General features: G+C 31.8%; 1 protein-coding gene across 6 annotated transcripts in view; it reads right to left on the bottom strand.

Annotated features, from left to right (window-relative positions):
* LOC127717604 (electroneutral sodium bicarbonate exchanger 1-like) overlaps positions 1-16,109 on the bottom strand; it is a 52,763-nt gene that overhangs the window by 33,861 nt on the left and 2,793 nt on the right. For 4 of the 6 annotated variants that reach the window (XM_052223311.1, XM_052223310.1, XM_052223312.1 and 1 more), the window contains exons 2-6: positions 5,407-5,549; positions 4,378-4,497; positions 3,426-3,458; positions 1,718-1,847; positions 993-1,153 (exon numbers count right to left, since the gene is read on the bottom strand). In XM_052223311.1, the coding sequence (XP_052079271.1) occupies positions 993-1,153; positions 1,718-1,847; positions 3,426-3,458; positions 4,378-4,497; positions 5,407-5,491 (529 nt within the window). In that variant the 5' untranslated portion in view covers positions 5,492-5,549. The remainder of the gene's footprint in view (positions 1-992; positions 1,154-1,717; positions 1,848-3,425; positions 3,459-4,377; positions 4,498-5,406; positions 5,550-16,109) is intronic. The other 2 variants (XM_052223313.1, XM_052223316.1) reach the window with 1 other exon arrangement.

Genomic DNA, 16,109 nt, shown 5'->3' with positions numbered 1-16,109 from the left:
TACAAAAGCCCAGACATGACAAAAAGTGAAACAATTTAGAAAAGCAATGGCCTGACTTATGAAAACGCAATAAACGAAATACAAATATGATTGACATCAACCATGTCAACTTCTGTCATTATGCTGTGAAAGGTCACATAAAATTCCCCTTTTTATTTTGGCCATCATTCATATGTTTACATGTATTAACCATGAAAGACTATCATTATTAACTTTTTATGAAACCTGTAATTAATCACATCTATTTGTCATATACAATACATATTTAAACTCTAATGACCTCCAGCAAAAGGTTGAAGTGTTAAATTTATGGATCCCACGTTTAACCGCAGATTCTTACCAATAAATCTTCTCTCATTTTTGACAGAATCAAGTCAAACAAAGAAATATGAATTGCTACCTCACATAATCAACAAATAACGTCTATTAATATGCTTACAGAATGTTGGCTGTGTCACTAACTGGGATTTAACTAAAAGCTTGTCAATGTTCTTCTGAACAATAATACATTTTTTTGTCTATTTGATTAAGTCTGATACTGCATTTTATATATATAGATTCTACCACTGCATCAAATGTGATACGATATTTCACCACTCAAGACAGTTAAATTTTTTGCCAAGCATTTTAAATATTTTAACTTTAAACTGTCTAAACTGGAGAAATGTCGTATTACATAAGATTTAGTGATAGAATCTGTTTCTCTTAATGATTTTCGAACAACATGTAGACAAAATTTATCTCTGATCTGCAAAAAGATGTGTTCTTTATATGTGCCATCATCAGGCATAGTTGCCTTTTGATGTGACATCATCAGGAATAATCGCCTTTTATCATAACATCACAATATGATTTTCTGAGTACTGCCAGAACATTTGACCTCATAATCGAATTTTGACCAATGAATAACTGAAATCAAATGAACAACACGTTGATTAAAAAAAAAAAAACAGCTTAGGAAAGGTTAAAAATTAGAGAATTATATAACCAACCTGAAACTTGTGATATATGGTAGGCATCCATGTCTAGCATCACAGCACCATTCAAAAGTTGTGACCTCAATTCAAATAGGGAATGTAATGAAAGTGAGGCTACATGAGGTTTGGACCATCTATTACCACTGTCCTCTACATCTTCCTCATATTTTACCCATCTATAAAAAAAAATTGTAAATTATACAGCATATCTATAACAAATAACAAGAGGTCAGCAGTATGTAATTTAAAATATAACTAATCTGAGCATGGAGGGGTCTCAACAAAGATTTTGGGTACAGATATGCAGCTGGGATTTGGAACCCCCCTTCCAACATTCATATATTTAAGTTTTGTTAAAATCATAAAACATAAATATATTACATTGCAAAACATAATCCATTCATATATTTCTAACTTATCACAAAGACAATGTTTGACATCTATATTTGATTACTGAAAGGATAATATAGCATACATACAAATATCATAAGATCAAAACTACTGACCCATTGGCATTTTACCTTGGTAAAGTAGCAACCCATTGATAGATTGGTGTTATCATAAAAGGGATCCATTCCAGTGGGATATCTGTACCTTTATATGGGAAGAGTTCCCACTATGAATTTGAGTTACTAAAAAAGCAATTTTCTGAGGCAAACAAATAAGTTTAACCCTTGAAAATGTGATATCTACATGTAATCTCCACAAAAATAAACCACTTATCAGTAGCATTACCATACCTTGCAGCTTCTCGCCACTGCATCTCATTTCCAAGCTTAAACAAAGTGTCCAACTGACAGAAAATATCGTGAGATTCCTCCTCATTCTCAGTGATCAGGGCCTGAATCTGTTCACTTGGAGTAAGACTAGCTGAAATTTACAATCAAATAAGTATTGAAATTCATCCTCATATCAATGATTTAGACTTGAAATCTGTTTAACTGTCTATGATTAACATGATTAACTGCAATTCACAAAAAGCAAAGTAAAGCAATTCATCTTGTTTTCAGAAAGGAAGAGAACACAGTTTTTTCTCATCAGTTGAAAATGTTGAATCGTCTTCTTTTTGATGGAATTTAATGGAATAAAACTTCTTCTGTAGTAGCCTCCTGTTAGTAGGAGTACCTCCATATAAAGTTTTAAACCTTACTAAAAAAATTATGTACAGCAAATAGTTACAAAATAAAATGAACATGGTAAAGTGAACAAGTTTGCCTTTAATAAGTCCTGTCTTTTAACAAGTGCATGTATTCCAACAGATACAATGCATGCAACATTTGATTACAAATAGTGTCAAATCTATTCTTGTGTAATATACAAGTGTTTTTTTATAGACAAAACTAATCTGACTAAGAATTTTCATATATAAAACAAAATGTTGACTGTTGATTCAAGGGTAGTATGTTCTAACCAAGCAAAATATTGTTTTTTCATAAAGTTTATCTTTTTTGTAAGTAGACGTTTGCTCATCTAGTGAATCAATATGTTTTGCAATCTACTAAAAGCTAAATACTTTGAAAGTTATAACAAAAAAAATACTTAGGGGGGTATATGTTATTGCTCCAAAATTTCATTAATGCAAAAATCTACTCTGAAAATGTTCAGTCAGCTTAGTGGTTTTAAAAAACATAAAGATTGTTCATACATGTACACTGAGTTGACATACACTACTGAAAGTTTATCATCTATTTATCAAAGACCCAAAAGATTATAAAATAACTAAAAATGTAATTTAATGACACAGGTGTTTTTATTCTGTCTTTAATTTATTGCTCAATATTTTATAAGAACCACATAAATCTCTGTTTTGTAGCAATATCAGATAAAAAATGTTTCAATCATTACGAAATAGAAACTCTTTCATTGATATCATTTGAACAAGCTGCAAAATGTCCGATGTTGAATTCTGGAATCCTAGATCAGATGATAAAACTCTAAACAGCGTACATGTATTCACATTTCTAGAATATTTTCCAATCCCATACGTTTACATATATTCATCTTTTTATCACTGGCGCTAATTCTTTTAAACAATTAACTATTTACATGTACTTGTTTTCCACTAAATACCAGACATGCATGTTTATGACATCGACAAAATTCATTCACACTTAGTCTATATTTAATGTAAAATTGCATTCTTCTTTTATCTAAAAAGTACCCCAACAAAGTAGTCATGGTAATGTGGTAATGGGGCTAAGATGTCATTGCTACAGCAACCCATCATTAAAATTTCACATAAATAATTTATCTAGGCTTCTTAAAAATGTTAATAGAGCCAAAACCACAAAAGGTATTGAAATCTACAAAGAAAAGTGTTTTTTTTTACATTAATTAAATTCTAATTATATCTTAAAGTGAAAAATACAATTTACATGAAATTAAAACTAAGTGTATATTTCCATTCGTTAGTTTTCCTTTTCTTAAATACGCTGATACAGAACTTACCAGGATCCATAAATGTTGGATCAGATGGTATCTCTAAAATATTGGTCATTAATTATTAATTTATCTAAAACATTTATAAAACTTTGGTCAGGATTATCTAGATGTTCGTTTACATGGTACGGTTTTCCATCCGATTTTATTCCTTTGCCCAGGTAGTCGTAAAGCGTTCTGTTCATACAATACGATTTTATACCATTGCCCAGGTAGTCGTACAGCGTTCCGTTCACACAATACGATTTCATGCCTGGATTAACCAAACAATGTCTGATTTTAGAGTTCACAGGGTGTGATATTTGTCGAAACAACATTACAGGTAAAAAATCAATTGGAAATCGGATGGAAAATCATATTGTGTTATAAACACACCTTTAGAATATGGTCCATCACCAATAAAGAAACAACAACACAAACCATTAGAAAGTTATTATTGTAGAATGAGCAGAATGGGCGGGTGCTACAGCTACCAATCCAAAAGGAATAGGGCTAAAACAATGAACTCCCCCAAATATATGTCAAAATGAACTAAAAAGACCTAAAATAACATAGTAATAATAATACATGCTTAATCAACCAATCATAATCTACAAAAAACACTACACATAATAATGAAATAGTAATATCTGAAATTGGTAAATTAATGGTAGGAATTTGTAGGATTTTTAAAGAGGTCAGGGACAAACAATTTCACAGAAGTTAAATAGAAATGATGAAAAGACAACATTCAGAATTCAGTCATGCCTAACTAGGCTAAAAATATTTTAGCCACTGTCACTCTATCAATTGTCTTTTGCCTGAAACATTTTCATAACATTGGAAAGATATGGAAGTAAAGAAAAAAAAACTTTTCTGCTGCATCAGTCTTTTTCAGATTCCAACAAAAAAATTTAATATCAGGACCTTTGACATATCATAATCTTAACAAGCTCCTGCTATAAAAAAAATCTATACTTACTTGGGGTAGCTTCTATTTTTGGTTTTGATTTACGTTTTCGTGAATGATGGCGTTTTGGACGTCTTGGCCTACTTGGTAATCTCACACCAATATAGCCAGGGTCTGCCAATCTGTGCTGTGCTGTTAAAAAATAGTTTGTGAAGTCAAATTTCAGTGTTGCTCTTGTAATCACATTATAAAACACAAGCACTCAGAAATTAACTCAGAGTATCCCTATTTTTTACTAAAAAAGAGCCAAAAGATACTACATGTAATATCTCCTTAACTTCTCTATATTTTCCTCCCAAAATCCTTCTTTAAAGCCTTTATACATGTAGTTTTTTTTTAAACTTAAGGGAAACATATAATACATATATTTTCCTATCCCTTTGATATAAATCAGATTTTATAAATTTCAACATCTCTTTTTCATCTTTTTAAAAGTAATTACTGATCATTTCTCATATGTTAATTTTTTTTTCAAGGTCGTTCATATTTAATTGTAAATACTTTTCTCTAATTCTTCGTCAATTTATCCCTTTCTACACCCATTGTATAAAAAAATTTAATCAACGTGTGGTTCGTTTGATCTCAGTTCTTCATTGGTTAAAATCTGATTATGACGTCGAATTTTCTTGTTTTCCTCTGAATTTCCTATTGTGACGGCATGAAAAAAGGCGACCATGCCTGATGACGTCACATAGAAAGAACACATCTTTTTGCAGATCAGTCGCAAAGAAGGAATAAGTTTGCCTGCGTATTGTTTGAAAATCATTAGAGAAACAGATTCTACCACCAAATCTCGTGTAATACGATATTTATCCACTCTCGACAGTTAAAATTTTTAAATATTTGCGAGCCTCGCGTTTTAAAGTTGAAAATTTAACTGTCTCGAGTGGATAAATATCATATCACACTCGATGCAGTGGTAGAATCTATATGTATATGTGAATTGATATGTTGTAAAGTGCTTAGGGTAATTTTCCTATCATATAATGCGCTGTTAAAAATACTGTATAGTAAATATATGATATAAATATGGAAGCTTACATTCTTCTGCATGATAATCCTCATCTCCAAGATGCAAACGATGATCTTTAATGACACCAGATTCTACTTGATCAGGGTCAGCCATTGTGATCAGATCTGCTGTTTGGACTTCTGTCCTACTATAGCCTTAGGAACTATAATACCTGGAAAGATACATGTATAAGAGTGTTACATTACCTACTTTGACTTATCAACAATGATTAATAAATTTTTAGTTGATGAGCAACAGGACAGGATGCTGCTAGTGGAGCTTATTCTTGTGAGCGCTTGGCGGAAAGACCTTTTTCTGAAATACGGGAATGATCCATTTAATTTGTGGGAATTCAGGAATAGCCAGTAAAATTGTCCTGGAATTATGGACTTCATTATATCATGATGCGTGAACGGACACATTATTTTCATAGGAATTAAAGATTTGGCATTTAATTTCTCTGAAATTTGGTATGAGACGCCTCCTACCCCCTTTCACCCAAGTCTTTCTTGGGATTGCTATTGCACAATTTTAGTTTTCTGTAGAATGTTGTCTTTTCATCATTTTCCTATTGTACATGGTATTTTCTGAATTTCTTTACCTTACGATTTTATTGTCTCCCCTTGATATCTTCTGCCTCGTTTTTACAGGTAAGCATATACTTAACGTTAAGCTGATGTACAGGAAAATGTCAAAGGTAATTGATGCAGTACACAATGAAAATAAAGGAAAGCAAGATACAAAATGGGACAATCAAAGTAATAAAAAGACGGATAATACCACGGTCAAAAGTAAAAATAGAAACAAACATGACAAAACACTAACATGACTAAGGGGACAATCAAAGTAATAAAAAGACGGATAATACCATGGTCAAAGGAAGAAATAGAAACAGACATGACAAAACACTAACATGACTAAGGGGACAATCAAAGTAATAAAAAGACGGATAATACCATGGTCAAAGGAAGAAATAGAAACAAACATCACAAAACACTAGCATGACTATGGGGACAATCAACGTAATAAAAAGACGGATAATACCATGGTCAAAGGAAGAAATAGAAAAAAACATCACAAAACAATAACATGACTAAGGGGACAATCAACTTAATAAAAAGACGGATAATACCATGGTCAAAGGAAGAAATAGAAACAAACATTACAAAACACTAACATGACTAAGGGGACAATCAAAGTAATAAAAAGATGGAAAATACCATGGTCAAAGGAAGAAATAGAAACAAACATCACAAAACACTAACATGACTATGGGGACAATCAACGTAATAAAAAGACGGATAATTCCATGGTCAAAGGAAGAAATAGAAACAAACATCACAAAACACTAACATGACTATGGGGACAATCAAAGTAATAAAAAGATGGAAAATACCATGGTCAAAGGAAGAAATAGAAACAAACATCACAAAACACTAACATGACTAAGGGGACAATCAAAGTAATAAAAAGATGGAAAATACCATGGTCAAAGGAAGAAATAGAAACAAACATCACAAAACACTAACATGACTAAGGGGACAATCAAAGTAATAAAAAGATGGAAAATACCATGGTCAAAGGAAGAAATAGAAACAAACATCACAAAACACTTACATGACTAAGGGGACAATCAAAGTAATAAAAAGATGGAAAATACCATGGTCAAAGGAAGAAATAGAAACAAACATCACAAAACACTAACATGACTATGGGGACAATCAAAGTAATAAAAAGATGGAAAATACCATGGTCAAAGGAAGAAATAGAAACAAACATCACAAAACACTAACATGACTAAGGGGACAATCAAAGTAATAAAAAGATGGAAAATACCATGGTCAAAGGAAAAAAGAAAAACAGACATAACAAAACACTTAAACATGGTTAAAAAGTTGAGTCACATGTAAAATCAGGGATGAACTAAACCTAGTACATTTTCTATTTTGGAGAGTATCTGTACTACATATATACCAATCAATAGTAGGAGATATTAAAGATACATACTTTTAAGTACATGTAACTTAAACTTCCTTTAACATGTTTAAACTTCTAAAATCTCAATTTCGTGAAGAAAAAAAAATCAGAAAACCAGACAGGATCATAATATATACATACATACATGTAATGTTAGCAGTGATTCATCCAAGTCAATTATTCACAAATATGAGTGAAATTTCGATCAATATATTCACAATTTATTTTGAACAAAAGAGAATTATGTAACAAAATGTAACAACGTACTTGTAGAGTATTTTATACATCAGTGTTTCACATTAACTGTTTTTTAACCCAACTTGCCCTTTGGGCAAGTGACCATAATATATTACTTGTCCAAAATAATCACATTTCAATTACATTTATCTTTAAAAGCAATTAATCATGTTAATTACAATACAATAACATTTCAATTAATTTTGTCCAAAGACATGCAAGAGCTATATCATATAGAATAGTAAGGTGTTGACACAGAGAGATGTCTTGCCTGTCAGCAGAATATTCAGAAAAAACAGTCTCATGGACAGCACTATTGATAATTAATTAAAAGTTGTTGGACCACGAAAAAATGGGTAGCACATCAAAATGATCATCAAACTGAGATGTACTGATAGTACCCCTTATGCCCAGGTACCCTCTCATTTGCCTGTTTGACCACAAGTCAATTGTTAAGCATACAGTACACACAGAGAGGATGTAATCTCATACTCCCAACACTGATTCTGGTGTAACACAGTGTCACACTGTGAAACACAGATTTCTATCCCAAAAAACACCAAGTAATTACTCCCATCTGGGAAGGTTTTATGACCTGTTGATTGCAGGTAAGAGTAATAAAAATCAACAAAGCACGACTGCATGGTCTGACAGTGACATAATTACATGTCAACTATTCTCTCACTTCTTCCTATTTCAATCATTTCCTATTTAGTTTTATTTCTGAAAGCTATTAAAAAAGGTTAACGAAATGATTTTTAAAATTTTTATACAAATATGTATTTTTAGATTGGAAAATTATTTACATTCTTTCATAATCTCATAATCAAGAATGGCAACTTGATATTTACAATAAGTTGTATTCATAGTCAATGATAGTCAGTTTAAACATATAGATATTAGTATATACATGGTTTAAAAAATAATAGTAATGATACAAAAAAAAATAATGAATAAAATAAAATAATGTAGATAAATTACATATATATATTATATTTATATAATCTTCCTTTATTTCTTATCATTTAAATTTAGAAAAAACGATTGAATAAATTCAATTAAAATATACCGGGGGGTATGTCTTTATTTTCTATTAATAATACTCCACTTACAGGTGATGTTTTGTTTGTTTTTGTATGTTTCTTAGGTATGAAAACCCAACACTGTCAGAACAAATGCTGAATATAATTTTAATAAATAAAGTTGTACATACAGGATTCTTTAATAAAATCAGATTATAATATGTCTCTGATTAAATTTAACAAATCTCACACTTTTCATCATTTTTGTGACTGTCATTTAATGACAGGAAACACAAGAAATGTTTATTGTAGTCATCAACTACTGGCACACTTCAAAGGTAATCATAGCAATAAAAATCATGTTGTTGGGAGAAACCACACCAAGGTAATAAACAGTTAAGGAGTTTTAGGGAGGAATTACTCCAAGTTTCTCCCAATTTCCTCCAAAGATTTGGAGAGAGTTGCTGGAGTTTCTTGGTGTGACACCAAGTTTTTACACAGTGTAGGGAGTATGAGATTACATCCTCTCTGTGTGTACTGTACATGTTATGCTAATTCTAGTTGATGCTGTAAAATAATTTGCAATTCTGTAGACTTGTAGCTAGATCTTTTTTACTAGTTTTGAGGATAAATGTTTCTTACTTGGTACTTTGAATAGGCCTTTTCCATTAAATGTCTAAAATATTTAAGAAATAATATGCCATGTGAAAATGATAACAAATCTATGGCTTTCATGAATTATTTTTGATTCTAATAGGACAAATACGGTAATTTGAAAAACTGAAGCGTAGGTAAGATTGCTGTGTGTATGGCTGCTCTATTTTACCCCCTGTAAGATATTTTAAGCTACAAATTTCAAATAAATCTAAGGCTTGCATGAATTATTTCTTAAAAACCCACTAGAAAAATGTGTTCAATTCATGAAATTTTGGGGAATTTTATTTTATTTTGATTTTATACATTTTTTAAGATCTTATGCATTAATTCTTTTTGTTATGCATTAAAATATGAATAACAGTTCTGTAGTTTCTTTTTCAATTTCAATTTGAACACGATGAAATCCACATAATGTTTGCACATAGGTTACGTTACATGTGGATTTAAATGGGAGGTAAATAGTAACAGCCATTTATATGTACATCTCTGTGTCTGCGCTAAGTATAGATATATCGAGAATTTTATCACACTGTTGTTTACAAAGCAAAAGAACTTAGCACATCATATTAGAATTGCTATCTACCACTTACAAAGGAATCAAGTAATAAAGCGAGAAATAATACAAGGTCATGAAGGTGATCTAGATCTGTTATTTGTGTTTGCCTTCACATCAGATTTTACATATTTTTATCCTTTCTTAAAATCTAGTGTTTTTTTATAACTTACATATAAATAAGAAGATGTGGTATGAGTGCCAATGAGACAACTCTCCATCCAAGTCACAATTTGTAAAAGTAAACCATTATAGGTCAAGTACGGTCTTCAACACGGAGCCTTGGCTCGCACCGTACAGCAAGCTATAAAAGGCCCCAAAAATGACTAGTGTAAAACCATTCAAACGGGAACCCAACGGCCTAATCTATATAAAAATCTAAAACGAGAAACACTTATGAACCACATCAACAAACGACAACTACTTAACATCAGATTCCTGACTTAGGACAGATTTATTCAGAGTTTTCAGGAGTTTTTTCCTATAGTTTTCTCTGTAAATCAAAAATAATAAGTCTTTTAACATTGGGATTGTTTAATAAGTTACTATTACTAACAGTTTGTCTGATTCAAATGTACATTATCATATATATATTTATAATGTGAAACCAATATCCCATATTTTACCATTTCAAAGTGTGTGGTTTATACTTGATCATATCACGATATTTTTATTTGATGGTATTTCTTATTTTGATTGAAAAATGTGGGTTTTTCGGTAAAGATATATACATACATTTGTACATTGACATAGATACAAATGAATATATTTTTTTAATCTTAAAAAAAACTTTCAGTTAAAATTAAATGTTTCTGTTTAAAATGTCAATTTTAAAGATTTTAAAGGTTTTCTTACTAACCCTCATGTGACTGTCACAATTTAAAGTACAAAAGTGTCCACTTACATTGTATTAAAGAAGAGCAAAATGGTAGCATTCTGCTATAAAATTTACAGACTTTTCTTTTGGCAGGTCTTAATTGTCAAATATAATGGAGTTTAAAATAGAAAAACAGTAAGTACATTTCTTATCTGTTCTTACATTTCATTTTTTTCATTTTGGTCATGTTTGTTTGGACATTTGAAATGTACATTTAAATCTGAAAATATAAATAAGTAAAGATAACTCGCTCATGAATGTCATGCATGTGTTGTTGACTAATTTTCAATGCTTGTAGACCTGTACTTATTCACTTGCCTATAAGGTACATGTATCTAATTTTGATTTATAATTTGTATAATTTGTAGAAAGTCTTACAACGACAATTTAGTGATAAAGTGTTGTCAATACAAGACTTTCTCCATTTTTTTGTTTTTATCATAACGACCCTGCATACCCACGGTATCCACTTCAGGGATTCTGCTGTACCACAGATGTACCAGGCGTTGGGTAATTTTTGTTTATAAATTTGTATAATTGTAATCATTTGAGTACATGTATATATATGCCCCTTGAGGGTACATAACTGGTCAATTAAAAATCTTGAATCGTGTACAACATTACATAAAACGTTTGCTTATCAGACTTCATGCTTTAAATTACAATCACTCAGTGGTTTTTAAAAAAAGATATGTAATTGTGTATGAATCAGTGACTTTTTAAATGTTATCGTTTGTAGTAACAGTGAAGTAAGGCTACCACTCCTAAAAAAACGAAAAACCAGCTTAATTACCTTGTCATACAATGATACATGTTATAGCGAGTCTTAAATCCCATCATGTAAATCAAAATTATCTTGCATAATGTTTTCTGATTTATAAGAATCCCTAAAAAGCTACAATAATCAATATCTCTTTGTTTGTTTTGAAACCTGACAATTTCAAACACGTGTTTCGTTCCCGCTAATTTTCGTTCCGGATGTTTACATTTAATTTCAAATCTACCCATTGACGGAAAAAGCATACTCAGATTCCGTACATCTTTAATGTATGTTCACTGCTTTAACATTCCTCGCCACATACTTTTCTTTGAAAAATTCAATTAGATCAACTGAAAACGTTTGTATCCGTTATATTGTAAAGATAAGGGTAGAACACCAATTTAACTTTAAAGCAGATCAGGGAGTTTAAAATTTTCGGCTACCTGTTACATTCTGTAGATCTCTCCTATATCAGGAGAACCTCAGCGGAATTCTTCCCAAAAAATGTTTCACTATACTACACTATATCACACGTTGGCTGTCTGTCTCCGCCTAAAGACAATGTTACCCACAACGAACACATAAAACCGATTTTTTTTCACAGTTTCACCCATGATAAAATAAGGAGATGTGATGTGATTGCCAATGAGAAAACTATCCACCCGAGTCCAAATGGCGCTTTTAAGCATCTATAGGTTACCGTACGGACTTCAACGATAGTCAAATCCATTCCGTATACTAGTAACTATAAAAGGCTCCGACACACGTACCGAGTACTATATATCGGTCTCTGTCCCGACATGACAAAGTATGAAACAACTTAAACGAATACTGAACCAACTGCCTGATTTATGACCCAAAAAAATCATCCAGAAAGAAATACAGATATAACAGACAGCAACTATGCAGCTGCAACCCTGCATTGAATTACAGACTCCTGACTTGGGACAGGCACATACAGAATGATTTTGGTAACCCTATGGGCCTCAGTGGGCAGTATCGAGCAGAGCAGCTTGTTTCATCGTGTAAAGCCGCTATGATTTTACAAACTTCTGGTAATCGATGATGGATTGTTTGTTGCTTGATGTCCAGTGGAAAAAATATTTCACACATGTTCAATCGAGTCGATTGAGCTAATTCGAAGTATCTTCAATACAATACAAATTGAGATATCTTAAAGTCTGTGCGGCAGGCAGCAGTTTTGCATATCTTTGGTATTATTGGCAATGACAGTATATAGTTAGGGTGTTTAACGTCATACACAACATTCAACTGGCACTATTTAACACGCACACAAAACAACAACAAAAAAAACACACATACTGATATACTAACCATGCTAACTGCATGGTTGCTATGGAGACGTGTATATTTGTGTTACAAGATTTAAGGTTATTGATAACAAGTACAATGCGAAACAGATGATACCAATCAATATATATTCTAAAGATAAATTTTGATTATCTATTCATAATAACGAAATATCAATTTACAATGTAAGCACATTCTCTAAACTATACAGATCAATTAAATTTGACCTCATGGCATCTGTTAATTAGTTGCTAACTCGATAGTCTTGTAGATCAATAATGCCAACCTCCCGTCTGTATATATACCTCAGTTCATATAGGAATCCTCCTCCTCGATCCACTCATCCTCCTGAGTTGAATTTACCAATATATGGTCAGAATTTAGAGGTATTATAAAGAGCTTTTTCCTATAGTATACGAATCCTTGACCGTATATGATATACCCCTCCCAACCTGACGTCTTTCAGCCAGTAATTTACTTCACCTTTGAGATAGAAATTACCAAATTGATTACATAAGAGATCATTTTCTTATCAACGATTCCTTGTCCGCATCACGATCAGCTGCATATGTATGTGAGCATTATAAATAAATACCTTTTTTTTTTCTTTACATAATCGTCAAAGATTTTTCGTGCTGGGGAGATCTAGGACGGACGAATACGAAGGTATTTAAAAGCATTTATTTCTCCTCGTGTAACTAGAAATTGGTTTATTGAACATGTTGAAATGATATATAGAAATGGTCCATATGCCGATAACGATTGTAGACCTAATGTATTACCTCCCTTACAGAACTGAACTAAGGTCTTAAATCAACACCACCACATCATTTTGCTAACATCTTCGTCCTTTCGTCTCTGGTGGATACATTGGCAATCATACCACATCTCCTTATTTTAGAAAGCGATGCAATCCTTAAACTCCTTGTAACACAGTGTGAGTTTTGTTTTTCTGTTTCGATAAACCGGCTCTAATAAGTTCATAGTTCATGCTACTATCAATAATGAGTCAGGAAATATGTGTTTTTATTTATTTTTTCGTGATAATTTTGAATGTATCACACCTACTGTACATAGACGTCTTGACATACTGCCGACGGCCAGTTTTACAAATTAGGTAACATTTTAATAAGCGTGCACTGTAGAAAATTTATTGTACCTTGTGGTTGGTTTTGCACAACCTTCAAATGATCTTGAACATACAGTTTAACTTTGTCAATGACAAATACAAGTAATTTCTATACTAAGAAATTCGATAAAATTCGAGTATGCACTATACATGGTATTTATTTAAGTATATTTATGACCGCCTGTTGGACATGTTTCATGTTTACAATGCAGTTCGTATAAATATGTGACCGAGAGGTTTTGAACAGATATACCATGTTAAGGATCGGTACTTGCGAAAAATACCAACAGAGAGAAGTTAACAATTTCCTGAGCCCCTATACGAAATTCGACACTGATATATTACGTTTGCTGACTTTTTTATTCGTATACAAGTAGTGTAAATATACCGTCGATTTTTTTTTAATTTAATTTAATCGCTAAGTATGAAATATAACAACAATGCAGTTTGCGCAAAACGTTTCAACGGGTGTTTTATCAAAGCGCCTGCAACACAAAAATATGCCATTCATTATCACACAATAGAAACTTGACAATTTTATCATGGGATCGAGTTGTGAAACGTACATGATAATGTCCGGCTATTAACGTGATTTTTATAAGAACTAAGTAGGCCTTCAACATCTACAGTGACAATCGCAGGTTTAAATACGGGAATGATTTCACATTTTACACGCCACTGTTTGTTCAATTACTATTTTTATCTTATCCTACAATGCACCAATTGTGTTAACCTTTCCATAAACAGCAGTACTGAATTGCCTTTAGAATGGTCGATTTAAAACTTTCCTTCTATAATCAGACCTGCATTTCATTACACAAAAAATTCTTCGAGAAAAAAATACTCGTAAGTCATGAACATTTCAGTATAACATATCGTAAGGTTTTTTTTGTGAAAAGAACCTCTGACTTAATATTCGTTCTATAGTTGACAATAGAAAGAATACAGGTCATTTGTTTCCCATTTGCGAAAAAAAGCACGTTAAGACATATGAATAACAGCGATGCAAGTAAAAGTCAATAAGACAGCAAACCAACGATAACAGAAAGACAACAGAAATCAACAGTTCTACAGGCATTCCTTATATGAACTATTAAGACAGAAAACTTACCGAAGCACGTGCTTATCACTAAAATATTGAACTTGCAGTTTTTTCCTCTTTTATAGAATCATGGGATGATCGGTTTAACAAAACATTAGTATGTATGGAAACACTGATGTAGAGGTGACTCTTCATAGGGACAACTGATATAATTTTGCATAATGATTTAAAATTTGCCAACCGAGAAGTACCCGTCCTATATCTATTGAACTTTTATAAAGGGATTTATACAGGATGATAGTTGATTTTGTAGGACTAGATTGGTGGCCTTGAAACCAATTCGCCGTCATGCTCAAGGATACAGAACGTTTCCTGGTGAATCACAAATGAATTTTTAATCATTACAAGAATGTTGAAATAACTAAATTTTAGAGTATTATCATATCATATATGGATTACATTTTACAAACAGAGCAACTAGACCATTGAAAATTGAGTATTATCGAATATGAAATCACAATGCAATGAACTCTTCACTACAAGTTTTACTTGAGTGAAATCAATTGACAAAATAAAAGCTCCTTACATCCAAGCGAAAAATTTTACATGTAGAACTTGTGATATTGTTACCATGGTGTTATGTAGAATTTCTGACATGCTTACCATTGTCTTACATGTAACCATTTTTTTAATGATAGAATTTCTGAAATTCTAATCATTGTATTATTGGTAGAATTTCCGACATTCTTACCATTGTTTTACTGGTATAATTTAGATTTTCTGACAGTTTAGCCATTGTTTTACTAGTAGAATGATCTTGGATGATGAAATTTTAATGTTGTGTTTAAATTACATTTTTTGTATTAACAAACAAACATATCAGATTTCTGAAAGCTGTGGCTGCATAAAAAGGTGGGAAAAGGAAACAACTGAAGTAAAAATACTTGTCATGCTATTGCATGTACACCGAAACCTGTCTAAATCGAACCTCTTCGGGACTTAAGATTTTGTTCGGTTTTGGCAGATGCTTGGTTTCATCAATTTCACAACGCATATACAATTTGATATGACTGGGCTTAAGAACATGTTTTGGTTTAGCCAGGTTTCGATTTATTTAAGATTCGGTTTAGACAGGTTTCACTGTACATTGTTTACAATTTATAATAT

The sequence above is a fragment of the Mytilus californianus genome, unplaced genomic scaffold (assembly GCF_021869535.1).
Source record: "Mytilus californianus isolate M0D057914Y unplaced genomic scaffold, xbMytCali1.0.p SCAF_10, whole genome shotgun sequence".
Lineage (NCBI taxonomy): Eukaryota > Metazoa > Mollusca > Bivalvia > Mytilida > Mytilidae > Mytilus > Mytilus californianus.
Note: the sequence above shows the minus strand (reverse complement) of the source record. Positions and strands in the feature narration are given on the sequence as shown.